General features: G+C 37.5%; 1 protein-coding gene across 1 annotated transcript in view; it reads left to right on the top strand.

Annotated features, from left to right (window-relative positions):
• Positions 1-20,510, top strand: part of satb2 (SATB homeobox 2) — a 68,957-nt gene that overhangs the window by 17,605 nt on the left and 30,842 nt on the right. The window contains exons 3-4 of the mRNA XM_017421200.3: positions 3,586-3,771; positions 19,273-19,399. Of these exons, the coding sequence (XP_017276689.1) occupies positions 3,586-3,771; positions 19,273-19,399 (313 nt within the window). The remainder of the gene's footprint in view (positions 1-3,585; positions 3,772-19,272; positions 19,400-20,510) is intronic.

Below are 20,510 nucleotides of genomic sequence, written 5' to 3' on the forward strand. Positions count from 1 at the left end.
TAACCACTGGATGTTCAACTCTAAATCCATTCAAAATGAAACAGGCTAAGTTTTTATGATGAAAACTGATAGAAATGTCTTCTGTCTTTATATATTATGTCACAAAGGAAGAAAACATACAAGTTAAGTTTTAAGTTCTCAGACTTTGTCTCCAAACACTGAAAAAAAAGACAATGGCTTGTTTTATTGTTGTGTAATAAAACCCACAAGATTGAAATTCTGACTCTAAAGCTCATCCATCCATTTCTAACCATGTGGCTCAATAATGAAAATTGATCAATTTATTTGACATGATGTGGTTCATTTTATATGAACAAATGTTCCAATTTATGCAGGAATATTTCTTCATATGATGGGTTTTTCCTTTTTAATAAGACAAAGCATTTCTGTGGGTTAGTAACAAGTTGTGAAGAAGAATCATTCTGTGGCATCAAAAGAGGTAACAAATCAAGAAAAAGTGAAACTGAAATAAAGATAATTGAAGGCCTAGGATTGCTTGAAGGAATGCATATCACCCGCCACCTTTAGTGACAGAGTTTCATACTAAAACCATCTTGTGTTGAGAAGGAGTTGTAGATGTTTTGGTCAAATCTTGAAAATAACATTTAGTGCGATCTCATGCGATACTGTGACATGTCACACTCAGACTACGTGTTGTATGTGATTCATAGCAACTACCCCATCAAATTTTAAGTCAACATCTGCAAATCTGACGGAGTTATACAATTTATGTGTTTGCCTAATGTGAATAGCTGTGATGGCCATCTTGAATTAGGGTGACTCCAAAGGTTAATCAGATGTGCATCCTATGGTTACTTTTTTGCTAACAGACAAACACGACTGAGTTCAAGAGTTAATACTAAAGTTTTAAGCAAAGATCACTTGCAATGAGAAACACCTGAAGTATGTGTTATGAATCAATCTCTGCTACAGCCACATAAAATTGCAACAAAGTATCTGTAAAGGTGACTGAATTATAGCCATGTTTGTGTTTGTAAAGTCAGTTGGGTGTGGTGGCCATCTTGAATTGTGTTGACTTCAAAAGTTAATCAGATGTAGATGTAATCAAATGATTTTTTCCTGAAAAGTCATTAAAATCCATCCAATATATTAGTTCTCAGAATCTGTGTTGGGCATCAGTCTCAGGTAGAACTACACCGAATTCTAGGTCAAAATGTGCAAAATTATCTTAGGTGTAGCCATTTTTGAGTTTCTTAAAATCAGCTAGCTGTGGCAGCCATCTTGAATCAAATTGACTCCAAGCTTTAACGAGCTGTAGATGTACATCCAATGATTCTTTTCTGCAAATTTCATAAAAAATGCTCTAATAGTTCACGAGATATTTTAGTGACAGTCAGACACACAAACACACTCAGGCAAAAACATTATCGCTCCACCTTCAGCTGCAGGTGATAATGAACGTTAAAATGTAAAGAAGGAGGAAACTTTTGGGCTGGAGGATGGCTGGAAGAAGGAGGTTTCCCATGCGGAGCTTTTAATAATGACACGTTGTATTTTAAGACAGGAAACCCGACATGTCTCCTCTAAACCACACTGCTGCCATTAGGAGGGGCCCACACACACGCATAGCCAATACTCACACACACAGATTTACACACCAGCTTCTAGACGCTGCAAAACACACCCATCTAAAACACACACACACACCTCTGGTCACTCATCTTCCAACATTTACTGTAAGGAGGATTAGAGGTTTGAGGGAACATCCCATCATTCAAAGCAGATCAGCCAGTCAGTGGAGCCATCACAGGACACTATGAGAGAAGACAGAGAGAGGGGAGCGCTGCTCGGAGGGAGCTGCTCTCTGTTGACAGTTATATTTCCCTGTTGGGGGAAATTCACTTACTTGAATTGGCACGGGGCTGTAGTGTGTAATTCACTCCAGGAGAGCCCAGAGGACTGAGAGATTAATGAAGAGTAAATAGAAATATCGGAATTGACTGATTAAAACAACGGGTGGCACGGATCGGGTCCACGGGGGCTAATGCTGCTCTAGTGTTTGTGGTGTGCGTGTGCACGAGTCAAGGATGGTGGGAAAAAAAAGTGTGTATACATGTGTGTTTGCTTTTATGTCTTGTGTGGTAGCCATATGGTAAAACACAGAGCTGTGCCCTGTATTATTACAGCTGGGACGCTGCCTAATGCTCTCAGTCCATCATTTCTTCAGGGGACTGTCGTTTGACAGGTGGCGCAAAACCAAAAGCCTTTTAGGAAAAACACTCAGATTGGAGGGGAAGGGTTGAGGCGAGTTGGATCTAAGGGGAGAAATTTTTGGGAATTAGATTGTTGCTGAATGTAGACACTGAAGGAAAAAATTGCGAGTTTCCTCATTATTTCATTATTTGAGTTTTACGTTTTTTTTTAGAAGGAGCATCTAAAAAATATTTAGCTTGAGAGCATCCATTCTATTATCTGAAGTCACTACCAACTCCTAAACCCTACATTACAGAAGTGGTCACTGACATGGTTAGACCTGGACGTTTGAGGCTGGAGCCCCAGATGTTTTCTGAAAAGCCTCTTATTTCAGGGCATAAAGAATTTGAATAAATAAATGAATAAATTGATTTGTTCAGACTATACATTAAGCCCCTAAAATAATATCAGAAATCAAACTATGCGTAAAAACTAAAGCAGGTTAAGTTGTGGTTTCTTAGGCAGCATCCTCTGCCCAATATCTGTCATGAACATGTTTTCGGCCCGCCGTATTTTGTGCACTGCGACAGAGTAAATTATGTGTGCGCGCTTGTAACACATGAATCACGCAATCCTTAAATTCATGTGGCAATGAGGCCCAAACTGAAGATGCCATTCAATTCTGCTGACTTTGTGAAGGACAAAACAATAAATGTTAACCCTCTTGTTTATGTCTTTGTTATTATTTTGTGCCAATTTTTGACCACAGCTGGTAGCAAAAACATTCAAAAAGTCATCGAAGTCTGGCTACATGTAACAAATCATCTGAGACATCAGTTAAAAATCTAAATAAATAATAAATAATAGACAAAAGTGATGAACAAGTTTTGTTTGAGGTTTACTCAGCAGGGATTTATCTAGCTGTGTCAGGTTTAACAGGTGAACACATGTAATTAAAAATGTCCATGATCACAAAGAATACCATGTCAAAATAAGGCTTTTCTCAACATTTTTTTCCTCTTGTGTGTGTATATGTTGTACATATGTTAGTAGGTGTCTAAAAAGTAGGTTCTTTTGGACTACCTGCAGTAATTCCAATGAATTATTTTATGCCACAGCCTGGTCTTACCCACATTTACCTTTGTTGTTACTATTATCACCCTAATCAAGGCTGTTATTAGAATAGTAGTTTTGTATATTGGCTTTGAATGTCTGTGAGTAGAGTTGTTATGATTAACTATTGTATCTAATAGACTGTTAAACACATACATTTTAACAGCATTGTTAAAGTGTCACAGGCTTTACCAACAACCAGCGTGGTCCATGTTAGCTGTCTGGGAAGGATAGTCTTCATTGTTATTATAGATGGTTTAAACCAGAGTTTATGATCTAATTCTTCTGTTTTCTCTTTCCTATCCATTTCCTCTGCAGGTATGATGATTCCAGTCTTCTGTGTGGTGGAGCAGTCAGATGGAGGGATCCAGTCTGATGGATATGAGGGACGAGAGGAGCATGCAGAGTTTGTACTGGTCAGGAAGGATATTCTCTTCTCTCAGCTGGTGGAAACAGCTCTGCTGGCTCTTGGCTACTCCCACAGCTCAGCTGCACAAGCTCATGGTAGGTCAGAAAGACACAACAGACACAGACCTACATAGTGCACCACACACAGTAGAAACCAGATGTTTACATCCACTATATAAAAAGATGGAATCATTTTTCTCACTGCCTGACATTAAATCAGGCTAAATCTTTTCTGTTTAGGTCAGTTAGGACCTATAAATATTTATATTTGTTAAATGTCTACATAATAAAAACTTATTTTCTATTACAAAATTACAAGTTTACATACATTTTGGTGTGAAATGTGTGAATCAACCCCAAAACAAAAGCAAAAGACCTTGTAAAGATGCTGCTGAAGCTGATCAGAGAGTCTTTATCCTCAGAGAAACCAGTCCTGAACCAACATGGACTGAAAGGTCACTCAGAGACAAAGAAACCATTAATCCCAAAGCAACATTAAAAAAAGCCAAATTATAGTTTGTAAATGCCCACAGGGACAAAGGTCTTAATTTCTGGAGACATGCTCTGTGGTCTGATGAAAGTAAAATTGAACTGTTTGGCCATAATGACCATCATTACATTTGGAGGAAAAAGGGAGACGCTTGCACCATCCCAACTGTGAAGCACAGAGCTGGCAGCATCATGTTGTGGGGGTGTTTTGCTGCTGGAAGGACTGTTGCTCTTCACAAAATAAATGGAATCATGAGAAAAGAAGATTATGTGGAAACGCTAAAGATGTCAAGACATCAGCCAGGAAGTTAAAGCTTGGTCATAAATTTGTCTTCCAAATAGACATTGACACTAAGCAAACTGCCACAGTGGCTTAAAATTTGAGGACAAAGCTGAAAAGGTGTGTGCGAACAAGGCGGCCTACAAACCTGACTCAGTTCCACCAGTTCTGTCAGGAGGAATAGGACAAAATTCCAGCAAACTATTGGGAGAAGCTTGTAGAAGGAAACCAAAACATCTGACCCAACTTTTACAGTTTAAAGAGAGTCCTACCAAATACAAAAAAAAAAAAAAATGTACGTCTAACCTTTAGTGTCGAGAAATTTAGTTTGACACAGCTTTGTACGAATTCTGTGTATTATTAATCAACATGCACAATAGACATTTCAAAGCATCAAACTGACTTAAGTGCAAAGTTCTCAGTGCAATAATAAACAAAATTATATGAAGCTAAGGTTTTTCCCTTTTAAAGTACAACATTACAGCTCAGGAGCAAAAATAAGCATGGGTTTTGACAGAAGAGGCTCCTTCTAATTAGTAATTTGAAGAGTAAACTTGATGTAAAGTTGTGTATTTAGAGAAGGCAATGTTATAATGGCAATAAGCAGAAGAATGCTTCAAAAACACAACAGAGAAACAGACAGCCTGTAAAAGTCATTAAAGACACAACAGGAATGTCCCCGCAAGACAAAAATACACTGTGTTGAATATGGGTGAGAATGTTTATGAAGCAGAGAAAAAGAACAACTCTTTAATTTATCGTTGCACACATGGTAGTCATTGCAGCAGGACAATGTCATTTACTGCTGTCTTCTCTCAAGTATGCAGAATATTCCATCTGAGAAGTTGCCTCATATTGTTATAAAATGTTAACAACAAAGTGATGGGGGGAGGACACTGGTATTAGAACAGGCTGAACATAAAAGAGTGGGGGATTCACACAAGTTTGAAATGCCCCTTCAGTATCTGAGTGTGTGTTCGTGTTACCCCGAGAAGCTCATGTTTGAGTGTGCAGGCCTACGCAGATGCGGACATGTACTGACACAAAATAATCTGTTTCTGTGAATCTTCTTATGCAAGATATATCGTAGAGGTCAAAGTTTGAAGGTTTCTTCTTTTATTTGTCACCCGCTCTTTGTATATTTCTGTTACCACAGGTAATCCCTTTATTGCCTCAAGGCTTTTAGCTCTTATCTGTTCTCCAACCCACCTGAAACACGCTCAACCTCCACTCCCGTCTTCTCTTAGTAATCCCAACTCTCCTCCAGTAAAGTGTAAAACGTTTCACTTCACACAGCATTAGACGGCATCTTATCATCCAGCTTCCCACATACTGAAGAATTACAATTAATTAAACTACATAAGAGGTGACTAGAAAACACAAGAACTTTTACAGCTGGAAACCATCTTATGACATCAATTGCAGTTTTCTGAAAAGAGGAAAATTGTTTGTTTCTGCTCACAGAAGTACAATAAAACTTGTCAAGGAGAAAATCTTTACAGGTTTTTTTCTCCAGGCGACTGCAGTTAAATTAACACTTCAGGTGAGGCAACATACAGAGAAACAGTAACTTCTTGTTTGTTATAATGCATAATAGATTGTTTATTACATGAAAGAAAAGCAACATGTCTGCCTTCTTTAGATAAAGGTTAAACCATGCTTCACCTCTCACCATATCCACATGACAAGTTACAGTGCACTAACACACCTTGGAGTTTCTGAGACGCCTGAGAAAGACAAGAATGTCAAGTTCTTGTTTCTTCGTTGAGGTTTATTTTAAATTCAGAATTAAGCTGTTAGGAAGGCATCCTTCAGTAAGCTACCATGACTGTTTAAAAAGTTATAAGATGTGTTTTATTTATTTATACATACAAACACAACAAGAAAGGGGCTGAATTGCTGTTTGGACATGTATAGTTTAACAAATATTACAAATTTGTAATTTAAGGTAACAATGGCAGGCTACTTTGGTTATAGCAAATTTTCAAAGAGAATAAAAATTAAGAGAGTAGAGAGTCCTGTTGATTATTGAATCTCAGATTCAACAGGAACAATACGGGTTCTCTCTCTGCCGTGGAACACTGAGAGAGATCGACAAACGGATTGGTGCTTCTGCAGTATTGTGCACTCTGTACCGGTCCACTGTGGTGAAGAGGAAGCTGAGCTGCAAGGCAAAACTCTCTGTTTACTGGTCAGTATACGTTCCTGCCCTCACCTATGGTCATGAACTCTGGGTAGTGACGAAAAGAACGAGATCTGGGATACAGGTGATCAAAATGAGTTTTCTCCCATAGCTGGACTGTCACTTTAGGATAAGGTGGGAAGTTTGGTTATCCGGTAGATACTCGGAGTAGAGCTGCTGCTTTTCCACATCAAGAGGAGCCAGTTGAGGTGGTTTGGGCGTTTGGTAAGGATGCCTCCTAGATTCCTTCCTAGGGAGCTATTCCAGGCATGTCCAACTGGGAGATGACCTCGGGGAACACCCAGGACAACCTGGAGAGACTATGTCTTTTAGCTGGCCTTGGAATTTTCCCAGAAGAGCTGGAAGAGGTGGGTATTGCAAGAGATGTTTGGGCCTTCCCACTGCCCGACTCCAGAACAAGCAGCGGATAATGGCTGGCTGGAATACAAATTTATGTCCATACTCTTGGGTAATGTCAGTCAGTATAAAAATGCAGACACACAAGAGCCATCTTGTCCAGTTGTAAAGTCGGGCCAAGTAAAAGCAAAAAAAAAAAAAAAAAATTAACAGAAACCAATCAAATCCAGAATTTCCTTCTTAAATATAGTGCCTATTGAGCTTACATCAGTGAATCACATGACCTATTTGTCCCAGAGAACTTGGACAGCAAAGCATCCTTTGTTGTTTTTCATTTGCCTCACTAAAATCAGCAAAATAGCCGTCTCGTGTTCGACAACGGTCTGCACTTCTTTTTAAAATAAGTACAGACTGTGAGTAAAAGTTCAAAAAAAGAGCTTGACTCACCAACACTCTGCCAGGTTTCCGTCATAAATATAAAATCTAAAGCACAGGCAGTGAAGAAGCCATTTAAATAAAAATTTTATTTGCTAAGTCTCTCACCAACAACAGTGACTAAGCGTTTATATTTTTAGGAGGTTTATTTCACCTGAGCAAAAAGACAATAAAGGGATGAAGCCAACAACAAATACCAGCCAGGTGTAGGTAGGATCCAAAGAACACCAGTTAACAAAGCAACAAGAATGCCATCAATATTCACCCTAGACAGAGTGAGGTGAGGTCGTTTATTAACCCACCTGTCCTGAATTGCCTCCATTCTAAAGGGCACGGCAGAGTTTTGATGATGGAGGTTTGGTGTCGGGGACAGTGTGCTGCTGGTTCACAGTCTGGACTCATACCTCAGAACTCAATCTTCAGAGTGGTGCCATGGTCTTACCTTAGCCTTTTCCCCAGAATGATACGATCAACTATGATTACTAATGGAAAAATGTGGGAAGTGCATGTATAAGCCCATTAGAAGCAGGCAGGTATGTCTTTGATTTGTTCACAGAAACAAAAAGTCTCAAAGTTTTAAATAATGACTGTACTACCACCTGACCCAACCCTCCTGTTTCTCTGCTAAATTAAACCCTAGCAGGATGATCTATTCTCAGGAAAAGCATAGAAAATTATACTGGTTGTTCAGGTATACAAATCTCATTGTTAGATATACAACTTGGAAAAATAATATAAAATCTTTCATTCCAAAATTACCACAAAGATGTAAGGAGAAATCAAACTCAAGACTTCTAACAGATCAGACATCATTTTTATGAACAGAAAAACAAAACAAGCATCAATCCAGTGTTTCTAAACAACCTCTGCCTGTCCTCTTCCTGATCTACACAAGCTGTTATAAAGTGTAATAAACTTATCTGCAATAAAGAATGTCAAAGCGGCTGCTGATGAAGATGATGAGAATGAATAGAAAATCTGGCCAAAACAGCAGAAACTTCACTCAAATCATAAATGAGGACATTTCACTTCATCAACAACTAATATTAGTGCTGCTGTCATAATTAGAGCAATGCAACTAGGGATAAAAGACTACGAAGAAAAGCAAATCATCTTGATAGCTCACTTCTTGAAAAAAAGCTAGGTTAAAGGAAAGATATAAAGTGCTTTGACTGCTTTTTTCAGTGGTGCGTTATTAACACCTGACACCGAAGGTGATAATAATTTTACCCATGTCTGTGACAATTTGTTTCTAGTGTCAATAAAACATCTCATGAACCAGTGGACAGATTTTAATGAAACTTTTTGAAAGTAACCACTGGATATACATCCACAACTGATTATATTTGGAGTCAACCCCATTCAAGATGGAGCCAGAGCTAAGCAACCTTAACAAGCACAAAAACAGCTGTAACTCTATTTATTTGACAGATATTGGGCAAAAATTTGGTGTGGTAGTCACTGTGACTCATCCCCAACACATACTCCGAGCACAAACTAATCTGGTTTTACCTGTTTTTGAAACTTTGCCATTAACTATTACAGTCAACTTTGCCTATCTCTTAGCAAAATATCTTACAAACCACTTTACAGATTTTAATAAAACTATCAGGAGGTAGGCATTTAGCAGATAGCTACAGCTCATTAACATTTGGAGTCAGCCCAATTCAAAATGGCTGCAAACACAAAAACAGCTTTATCGCTGCTAATTTTACAGATATTGAGCTACAATTTGGTGTAGTAATAGCTGAGAATTGTACCCAACATCCACCCCAAGCTGCACACACTGTGCAACATTTTTGCCTAAACGTTTGGCACTAACTCTTAGCGTCAGCCCTGTTTGTCTGTTAGCAAAATATCTCATAAACCACTGAACAGATGTCAGTAAAATTCTCACAAAGTAATTACTGGATGTACATTTAAAACTAATTACCTTTTGGAGACAGCTAATCAACAACAGGCAACAATAAAATAGCAATAACTCCATCAATTTTGCAGATATTAAGAACCATCTGCTGTAGCCCTAGCTAAAAGACAATCAGAACAAGTACTAAAGTGCTGTACAGATCCTGCAAGAACACACAATATAGTTTACAAGGTTTGACCAAATTAAATTTCTCCTTTCTCATCATAAGGTGATTTTTGTTTAAAACTTTGATGTGAAAGGTAGCAGGCAATATGCATTCCTTCCAAGAATGCTAGGCCTTTAATTTCAACTGATAATCACAGATGCAATTTGTTGCGCTGTTGTTTTTTCTTCTTAATGTGGGAACAAAAGCATCCTCCTTGTGAGGCATTTCTGCAGTTGGCTGTAAAAGCCAAAGTTGGAGTTAACAGCCTGTTGAAGCGAGTCTAAAAAACAAACAGTGAGGAGTAGAATATCCTACAGCAATAGCCTTAAACAGCCTGCTGAATGGTATGGCAAACATTTGCTATGGTTTGCAGATGAATGCTGTTAGTCATACTTCTAACCTCAGAGTATCTGGGGAGGTCTTTCCCTGTCTGATGAGGATGTGTGGAAAGCAGCAAGCCACACTCGGCCACATCAGTGCCCCACTCCAGAGCCTTCAAAGACAAACACTGAACGGGACATCACAACTGCGCACAAATAAAACCCAGAGAGATGACTCTAGCAGCACTCACCTCCATGTGTGCACACTTCCAAACTTTAACCCATGCAAGATGCATGGGAAGACGAAGTCCTCACCCCCACACTTCTCCTGAGCTTCTCTCAAATAAATACATTTTGTTTTTTGAAACAAGCACTTATGTTAAATGAATAATTTTTGGCTTAAATTATACATTTTTTTCCCTTGTGGTCCACAACCAAAATTACACAGAGTCTCAGCTATTTTCTCCCTGTTTGAATTGTGTCCTGCATTCTTGTGTCCCAGCAGCGTATTTAAAGGACCACAGCCTTTCTTTAATTAGCTCAGCCCAGTAATTAACTGGGAGATATTGTTTATTTCAATTATAAGGGTTTGAAAGCTTTTATAGAATGGATGAGAGCAGACCTGTACTTTACGGCTTCACTCGGCAAACAGCTAACTGTGCCACGTCTGACAAGCTGTAAAAGGTCAGTGCTGCGAATCAACAGTTTGCACAACATCTGCGTATGTGCTAGAGACAACACTGGTCCTAACTTTATTGGCAAAACATAACTTGTCAATAATATTTGAATGTGGTATAAGCAATTATTACAAAATCCTGCACTCCTTGAAGGTATGCATATCGCCCGCCACTTTTCATGCCAGAGTTTTAAACTGTAATCATTTTATGATACTGGTGTAGCCATTTTGGTCATACCTTAAATTTAATATCACAAGAGGTCACTCAGATTATGTGTTGGGAATGACTCTCAATTACTACCACATTGAACTGTAGTTCTATATGTGTTAAACTGGACTAATGTTAATAAATTGTGGCGGTTATCTTGAATTGGGTTGACTCCTAAAGGTAATTAGTTGTAGATGTACATCTAGTGATTACTTTGTAAGAGTTTTATTAGAATATGTCCAGTGGTTAGTGAGATATTTTTCTAACAGGCAAAAAAAGATTAATTTAATGTTAAAGTTGTCGGTAAAATTTTTTAAGCTAATGTGTATGAGTATGTGTTATAAATTATTGTCAGCTTCTACCACCCCAAATTTTAGCACAGTTTTTGTAAAATTGAGTGAATTCTAGCCATTTTTGAGTTTTCGAATTTGAGTTAGCTCTGGCAGTCATCTTTAACTGAGTTGGCTCCAAAATATAATGAGTTGTAGATGTACATTTAATAATTAACTCCTGAAAGTTTGATTAATATCTGTCCAGTGGTTCATGAGAAATATATTGTTAAAAGACAGAGATAACTCTAACTAATTAATGGCAGAAATCTAATCTTTTAGCGCTCAGAATATGTGTTTGGAGTGACTCTCAGCTCCTACAACACTAACTTTTAGGTCAACAACTGTAAAGTTGATTGAGTAAGATAATTTTTTGTGTTTTTGTTTAGGTGAGTTGCCTGAATTTGATTTGATTTTAAAAAAATATATGTATGATCAAAACTGATGCCAGAAAGCAGAGAAATCCTGACTTTAATTTAGAATAGATATACAGCAGACAGGACCACCAAGGCTCAAGCCTGGTATGAACTGGGAACTGCTGGAAAACTAATGTCTCTGTCCACAGTGAAGCCAGTTTTACATCACCATGGATTGTTACGGTACTGACCAAGAAAGAAGCTCCAAAAAATAGACTTCAGGCTGGACTGAAACCTGCAGCTGCCCATGTGGACAAGCTAAATGGCCTCTGGAGAAAAGTTTTATGGTCAGGCGAGACAAAGATTGAGCTGTTTGGCCACAATAACAAGAAGTACTGTATGTTTGGAGGAATCAGATGAGGCTTTCAAAGAACACTGTACCAGCTGTCAAGCATGGTGATAGTGGCTTCATGCTGTGGTGCTGGTGCATTACAAAAAGTGGTTGGAATAATGAAGAAGGAAGACTTCCTCCAAATTCTTCATTTCACCTCAAGTCAACAGCTGGATGCTTGAAACTTGGCTACAACTGGAGGTTCCAACAGGACAGTGATCCCAAACACACATCAGAGCCGGTTTCTGATTGGATAAATCAGCTATGTTTAATAGCTAAGTCTTTTGCAATAAACTCACCTATTTAAATGAACTCTACCAATTCTGCCAAGAAGAGTGTTAATTAATCATACCAAAAATTTGTTGATGGATACAAAAAGCCTGTAGTTGAGGAAAAACTTGCTCAGAGACATTTATTCAAATATTAGTGGCAGTGTATGTTTTTAAAAAGCATTGAACATACTGTATGTTGTAGAATTCTTCCACCCTGAAAAAAAGGTTAAAATATATCACTAAATTATTCTCACATTTACCTCCATGATGAGTAACTCAGACGACAGAATCACATTTTTTTCCCACTATTTCTCTGATTAAAGAGTCAGCTGAATGTATGAAACAATAAATTTGGACTTTTAAGACCCTCCTTCCACTTAAAAGGTGTGTTACTTAATGTTACTTAGCTGTTTGGGCTTCAGTATGAGACACCTAAAAAGCTAATTTAAAATATTTTAAAATCAGGGTTTTACCAATGTAGAGTGAAGATGATAACACAAATACATTTATAGATATATATTCAAATAGATGTGTTTAATCAAACAAAAAGCAAAAGTTCTATAACTTTACTCCACGAAATGGAAATGTTTGTTTGTTTTGCTTTGGCTTAAAATAAAGCTAAAAACATTGCATGATAACTCTAAAGTTCTCAAATTTGATTACTTACTGCTAAATAATGCAACCATACAAACACACTTTTCAAACATGATTCCTCCCAGTTATCTTTACATTTTTAAAGCATTTTTGGTAAAACAGTTAAAACATGGCTATCTCAAATGCAAAGATTCACAGCCTTTTATTGGGAGAAGCTGCTCCATGTGGATCAAGGATGTCAGGCGTATGGGGTTTCCCTCAGAGTGTGTCAGGGGTAGAACCTGGAACCAGTTTAGAACCAGCTCCACATGCAGACTGCTGTGACCATTAAGCCTTAGCGTAGCACGGGACAATGGGATTTCTGTGTGTACATCCATGAGCGCCTGCATGCAGGCCAACATGAGTGTTGATGAGGAGACTCAGAGACATCAGTGTGAGTTTGCGTTCGTGCAGATGGACACACTGAGACATGAGCCAAGCCACCAGCCAGCCACATGAAAGCTTGTCTCTGGGAGATGGAATTTTAATGTGAAAATGAGAACAATAATTCCTACTTTTAAATGTGCACAAGAAGCACAGCCCAGTGGATGGCAGACCAAAAATGATGGATTAATTATTAATGCATCACACTGTGAGCATCTGTGTGTGTGTGTTTGCGTGCATGTCCACTTCTCTGTGTGCTGTAACGTGTCTTGTGTTTGGCTGTTTATTCACCCATTTGTTTCCACCCAGCTTGGCATTAGTTTTCTGTTCAGATGTGCAGATGCTGCATGGAGAGGAAGAAAGTACCAGTGGTAGCTCCGTCGAGATATATTATAACTAGAGACAGAACCGGAAAATGGAAATGTTCAGTTTAAATATAAACTGTTGAAATATTTAAACAAGTACATAGTTTTCTATAATGAGAACTTCCTTAACCCTTTAGAGATGAAGAATAAGTTGTAAATGCAGTAAAACAAGTCTCAACCTTCAGATCATCAACTTTACTCTGTCTATGCTAATATGTTTAAATATGAAACAAACTTGACATGTAGACTACAGGAGAAGAACAAAATTCCCAGCACTTACCAAACCGGTTATCAGCCTCTGATAAAGTTTAGGATGAAATATTTTGTCTCTTCTTAATCACTTCATTTACTGATATGAATCTTTTAACCATCTTAAACATCCATGTGACAGCTCTGATCATCCTGTTGTGTTTATTGTCTATGTTGGCATTCCAGATGATAAATTTATTCTTTCATTTTACTTTTAATAATACCTATAGGCTCTGCATGCAATCAGTAAATATCTTCCTTCAGTCACGGCAAAGCACCACTGAGCAAAATACATGTTGTAGTTATTTATTAAAAATACACAGATATCACCTTTTTTAAAACCAAGTGTAAGTAGAAATACTTACATTTGAGAATTTGCTGTTGGCAAACTCTTTGAACTCACGATTGTATCGTTATTTTTAGATGTTTCATCAAATTGCTTGTGTTGAAAGTGCTAGATTTCGCACCTCGTCCTCATCCTAAGCACAATTCACGATTTGCTTTACTTTTTCACCATCGTTCACTTTGAAATACATCCACATGGCTTCTTCTTCTGCTTTTGGTGTTTTTTTTTGCAATTAGTAAACAACTTTATGATGCATCACAGCCACCAACTGATAAGGAGTGGGAATGAAGAGCATTAAGAGAGTTTTGAAAATAAATGAATTGAAACATACAGTCAGAAGTTCAATGATTTTTAAAAACAAGAATTGGGAGGACAAAATTAAAATTATTGTGGATTTTTGTTAACTTGTTGATGGCTACAAAATGTCTGTGCGCAAGGTGCAACTTGCTGAGGGACATTTAACCAAATATGAGTGGGGTGTATGTTTGTTTGATTCTGTATGCATTAAAAAAAAATTCAAACAAGTTTTTTAAAACCACTGAATTTGTATGCTAATTAATCATTCCACCCTGGAAAAAAGTGACCCAAATCAATCATTAAAAGCCTGAAATTAATATGACATGCATGCCCATGATGAGTGGATGGAAACTTCCAACTCCATCTGTAGGAAACAGACATAATTTTCTTGTCTTTTTTTTCACCAGCAGTTTTTTTTTTTTTTTTGCATAGTCCTTCCTTCAGCTGCTCCCTCCTGCAGGGGTCGCCACAGCAAGTGAACTCGCATAGAAAATTAGGCAAATGTTTAATGCTGGATGCTCTTCCTGACACAAGCTTGGGCTTGAACTCACAGTCTCAGGATTACAAGACCACAGCACTGACCACTGAACTGCCACACCTCCATTTTTCCTCTACATCTATTGGGGCAAACTTGACATTTTTTAAGGTGTTGTGGAGGTAAAACCACTCTGTACCACTGCACTATGACCTTTGACACCGTCTAAAGATCATTCTATGTAAGCCAGTGATATTTGGGGTTAGAAGCCTCTGTCATTTTTGTTTTGTGGGTCACCACTATACTCTGGACCAAAAGAGACGGGACAAACTTCTCAGGCAGGTTGCTGTTATGCACAACAGAAAAAGATTTTTTTTAGCCATTTCTTTGTTTTTAAAAATTCACTGCATTTCATGGATACAACATTAGCTTTAAAATGACAAAGCTACAAAAACAAAGACTGTGATTATAGTTGCACTTAACAATGCAACAAAATAAAGTAAAACACGTTAACAGTAAATATGTGTATAGATCATCTAAAATGTCTCAAATGCTGTGATGTGTTAAAGGTCTAGCATTCCTTGAAGGAATGCATGTCACCCATTACCTTTCATGCCAGAATTTAAAACCAAGATCATCTTATGTTGAGAAATGACGGAGTGACTTTGAATATAATGTAATGCACAGTCTAATACAAAATTGTGAAAAGTCGTGCTCAGAGTATGCGTTGCGGATGACTCTCAGCTGCTACCACAACAAGTTTTAGCTCAAAATCTGTAAAATTGTCTGCATTTTAGCAGTTTTTGTCTTAGCTAATGTCAATTAGCTGTGGTGGCCATTGTGAATTGGACATTATGTAAAAGTTAAGTTGTAGATGTACATCCAGTCATTACTTTCTGCAGGTTTCATTAAAATTCATCTAGTTCTTCATGAGATATTCTGGTAACAGACAGACACACAAATGCATATACACATACAGGAACACACACACACACATGGTCAAATCCATTTTCACCTGTCTTCACCTTTTTGGTGATAAATCTAAAAGTGCGATCAATTTTTACAATAATGACTTTAAAAAAATATCTGTGCTGGCTCTGTATAGTCAAAAAATGTTTTACGTTTTTATTTGGCTGAGATTAACTTTACGCGACTACTGCTGTTCTGACGGAACTTGTTGTTTCTGTTTGGGTTCTTGACGATCTTCATGGTGGTCTGAAGTTCCTTTTGGGTTCCTCTCTGTACTGAGGGGCCTGGGTTCAATCTTTACATGGTCTTTTAATGATGGTTCCTCTGCATGACCAAATAATTAAGAACACAGCTTGGCCCAAGTGGAAACACAGATATAACTGAGCTGTAAACATCGTGAAAAAAGGAGATCAGAGGACAGAGATCCCTGAAGATGGCGGGAAGAATAGGAGAGAGGGAGATATGGAAGGGGAGGAAGGGGAAACAAGAAAAGAGAAGAGGGGAGACTTCTCTGGGACCGTCTGGATCTCATTTAGAGGATAGTAATGCGATTAGCTTTGTTTAGTTTTCACAGTTCCAGCCAGTCCCCATGAAAAGAATAAAAAATCCTGTGTAAGTGTGTGCATTCTGCTGTGGAAAGATGACAATCACATTATGGTTGATATTTGAATGTCTTTATTCTACCTAAACTGATGAAAAAAAAATATATATATTTTTTAAATGTTAATATTTTTATTTTAAAAACATAGTCACAACTTGTCACATCTGAAATTGTGTTTATTCCAGGCATAATAAGAACTGTTTTCTGAGTAATATTCTTTTTTTCTCCAACATTTCCAAAAACAAATAATAAAAAATGCACAATACACACACAATATATGCATAGATCTCTTAACGGTCACTCACTGATTCATTGGTCCTTGTAGCTCTGCAGATGGTCATAGAGGCCAATTCGGGATCCAAATAGTCTTGCATAATATGGGCAGGGGAAAGTGGTTGTGATGGTTGGTGTGGATTGAGCCTATTTGGTGGATGGTTTTTGTTTTCTGCGTCGTCATTTGGCTTCTGAGGCATCGCAGAGGTCAGTATTGTATAATGCAGAGCCCTCACAGACACAGTTTCTCCTGGAGTATGTTTTCCTTGAACAAATTGGATGTAGAGGACTTGCTTTGGGAGGCGAGAGTCAAGCATGCAGATAACATAGCCGGTCTACCTAAGCTAGAGTTGGGCAATGATGACCAACCTATACTGGGGATTTTTTGCAGGAATCGCTGATGATATGCCTCAAATGATTTTAAGTGTTTGCTCTATGTGGTCCAGGATTTTAGTCTTTGCCTGGAAGTCATGATTCTCAAAAACTCTTTCCATCAACTTTGAGAAAGCCCTGCTGGTACGACTGAGATGGTGATGAATTCCATCTTCGGTGACAACTTTAGATGACAGGAGGCTACCAAGATATGGAAAATGGTCCATATTTTCAGAGACGTTGTAATCAATGGAGATGTTTGGGGGCAGGAAAGGATCTCTGCTGTGTGGAGGTAGCTGATGGAGGTTTTGGGTCTTTGTTGTATTGATGTGAAGGCCAAGCTGTTTCCATGCCTTTGCAAATGTGGACAAAACCTACTGTAGGCCCCTTTTCTGAAAGGACTACAGGGGCATTGTGTCATCTGCATATACTGCAGTTTCATAATGGATAATGTCATAGCTCGATCTTTAGCACTTAAATAGCTGATATTGAAGAGTTCCCTGGTTTTGTATGTAATTTTGAGTTCTGTAGGATCGCTGCAATGAAGACTGAGAGCAGTGTTTGGAGTATTAACACATTTGTGTTTTATTCCTGTGTCAACACTGAAGGCTTGCATACACTAAGATTACTATGACTTTAAACAGCGTGGAAAGCCCAGATAAAGATAATTTTGGAAGCTTTGATTGGTTAGTTGACAACATTTAAGTTAACTGGAGGCACACCTGTGGATGCATTTTAAAGTTCACCTCAAACCCTCTACTTCATTGTGGGACATCATGGGAAAAGCAAAAGAAATCAGTCAAGATGTCTGGAAGAGAATTGTTGACCTCCACAACTCTGGTTCATCCTTAGGTACAATGGCTGAAGGTGCTACATTCATCTGTTTAAACAAGTAATAACACAACAGGAATGTCCTGCCATCATACCAAACAGGAAGGGGGTAAAAAAAGGAATTCAATTGTTTGGTTTCTTTTTATGTATACAGTGTTCCTATAATATTTAAACAGAGAAAAACAAGAAACATCATGCTGTCATCTAAAAACAGAGTGCATCTTTCACTGTGATTCCTTTAAAACTGCTTATATACTAAGGTTTGCAACAGCAGCTTTTCGAGGATCATTTTTACGAACAGTTAAATGTTTTTTTCATTTGTTTTTCCAAACTGTCCACTCATAACATCTTGAGCATGACTGGGTTTTTGTGGTTATGTGCAGGCAGTTGTGGCTCTTGCTTCATGTTGGGGAAACATAAGGGTGTTGGTCAACTATTTAAAAAATACTAACTAATTTCAGCCCTCTTTTATTCACAAGTCTTATAAACCACACTGTCTTGTTACTCTCAAACGTTTATATATTTGATGTATTCTAGTTTAGGTGTTTTACAGGAAATACTGAAGTTCAATGTAATAAACATAAAAGAAAAAGTTTAGATTCCTATTTGGCATTAAAGGTTTATGAATGTTCAGTTTGGTATCTTTCAAGGAGGACAATTTTACAGAGCACATAAGGTTTAGCTAAATAGACTGGTAAAGTTGTTCCTAATGTTTTTTTTTTACAGAAGTCTTGTTGTCCACCATCTGAAAGCCTTAAATTGAAGTTTCTTCTCAAAGTCAAAAACATGTTCCAAGCTGTACAGCCTGTCTGATCAAGTTTAGGTTATGTGAAAAGAAAAGGCTCAGTTCCCTTTATCACAGGACAGAAGAATGTGTGAAAAACAGCAAACAGATTATTTGTCTTTCACCTACTATGACAGTGTAGACAACCTCATAAAAATCATTTGATAATATAACTTAACTAATAATAACTTGATAAAGTTTTTTAAGCCATCAAGTCCATCAAATACCTGTATCAAAAACTAAGGCAAATAACAACAACAAAAAAAACAAAAAAAAGTACATTTTATTTACATTGTTTCCAGGCCACTTGTTTAGTGAATGTAGCTTGTAAAGAAATGAGAAATGTTGGTTTGTTCTGTCTAAATCAGGAGTGTCAAATTCCAGGCCTCAAAGGCTGCTGTCCTGGAAGTTTAAGGTTTTTCTGCTACAACACGTCTGATTCAAATGTTTTAATTACCTCCTCACCAAATCATCAAGTTCTCCTTCAACCATGTCCACAAGTCATTCATTTAAAGCAGGTCTTTTAAAGCAAGAACACATCTAAAACATGCAGAAGAGCAGCCCCCAAAGAATGGAGTTTGACCCATGTGGTCTAAATATTGTTATTATTAGAAATCCAAAGTTGCTGGACTTTTCTCTGTCTCGTTGCAGGCATCATCAAGGTGGGAAGGTGGAACCCTCTGCCCATTCACTTCCTCACAGACGCTCCAGAAGCCACTGTTGCCGACATGTTGATGGAGGTCTATCACATGGTCACACTACACATCCAACTACATAGGTAAGATTCGTTTTTTGTAACAAACCATACATGGTCATAGATCTTCATCAAAATGTACTTCTTAGATTTAAAGCACTTGGCTTCAAATACTTAGGGTTACAGTCTGTACACAAGGAGCTTCTGGTTCCAAAATGAAAGGAGAAGAAAAGAACAGCATTTTGGTGAACAGATAAAAAAGAAAAATTGAAAAACTGAAGATGAGAATTTGTTTTAAATTGCTTTGGTACATAGCAGCAATGTTTGTTTATGTTTGTGTGTGTGTAGCCATAGCAGTGAGAAAGCTTTGGGTATAGAGTATGTGCTCAGGCTGGAACAGATATAAAACTACAGAAATGGCATTTTCTCCTAAACTGACTGCTGAAAGCTTTGCTGAATGTTTTTCAAAGAAGCAATTGTTGAACTGAATTTAAAATGTAAAAGAAAAACTGCAGTTAAAAGATAAAATTTGCAAACAATGGCTAAATCGAAGACAGGCAAAACAGTAGCTAAAACTAGCAGAACAGTAGCTAAAAGCCTAAGTTAACAAAATAGTAGCTAAAAGGTAAAAATTGGAAAAAAAACAACAGCTAAAATCCAAAATTAGCAAAACAGTATCTAAAGTCTACGACCATGAAAACAGTAGCTAATAGCTAAGATTAACAAAAGAATAGCTAAAAGCTAAAATCAGCTAAACCGTACATAAAGGCCAAAGTTAGAAAGAATGTTGCTAAAGTCTAAGACAAACAAAACAGATGGTAAACTTTAGATTTAGATCAATAAACTAAAGCTAAAAATAAAGTAGATATCACAGTCTTTTAAGGATTTAAACAGTTCTTCATTCCTTTTAATGAGAAAAAAATAAATAAATAGTGAAATATCTTTGAAAATACAACAGTTCCAATATCAAAAGCCATAGCCACAATGTTCTAAACATGGTGCACATTTTGATATATAAATAGTTAAAATTGCTAAAAGTATGATGACGTAGTTAAAGTCTAAATGAATGTACAAAAGAAACTATAAACAAGAAAATAATATATGAAAGCTGTCTTAGCATTCAAGCATATGGATTAGATCTGAAGACTGCAGAAAGGATGACACTATAAGAAAACATGTCTGCAGCTGTTGTTTG

The sequence above is a fragment of the Kryptolebias marmoratus genome, linkage group LG6, assembly GCF_001649575.2.
Source record: "Kryptolebias marmoratus isolate JLee-2015 linkage group LG6, ASM164957v2, whole genome shotgun sequence".
Taxonomy (NCBI): Eukaryota; Metazoa; Chordata; class Actinopteri; order Cyprinodontiformes; family Rivulidae; genus Kryptolebias; species Kryptolebias marmoratus.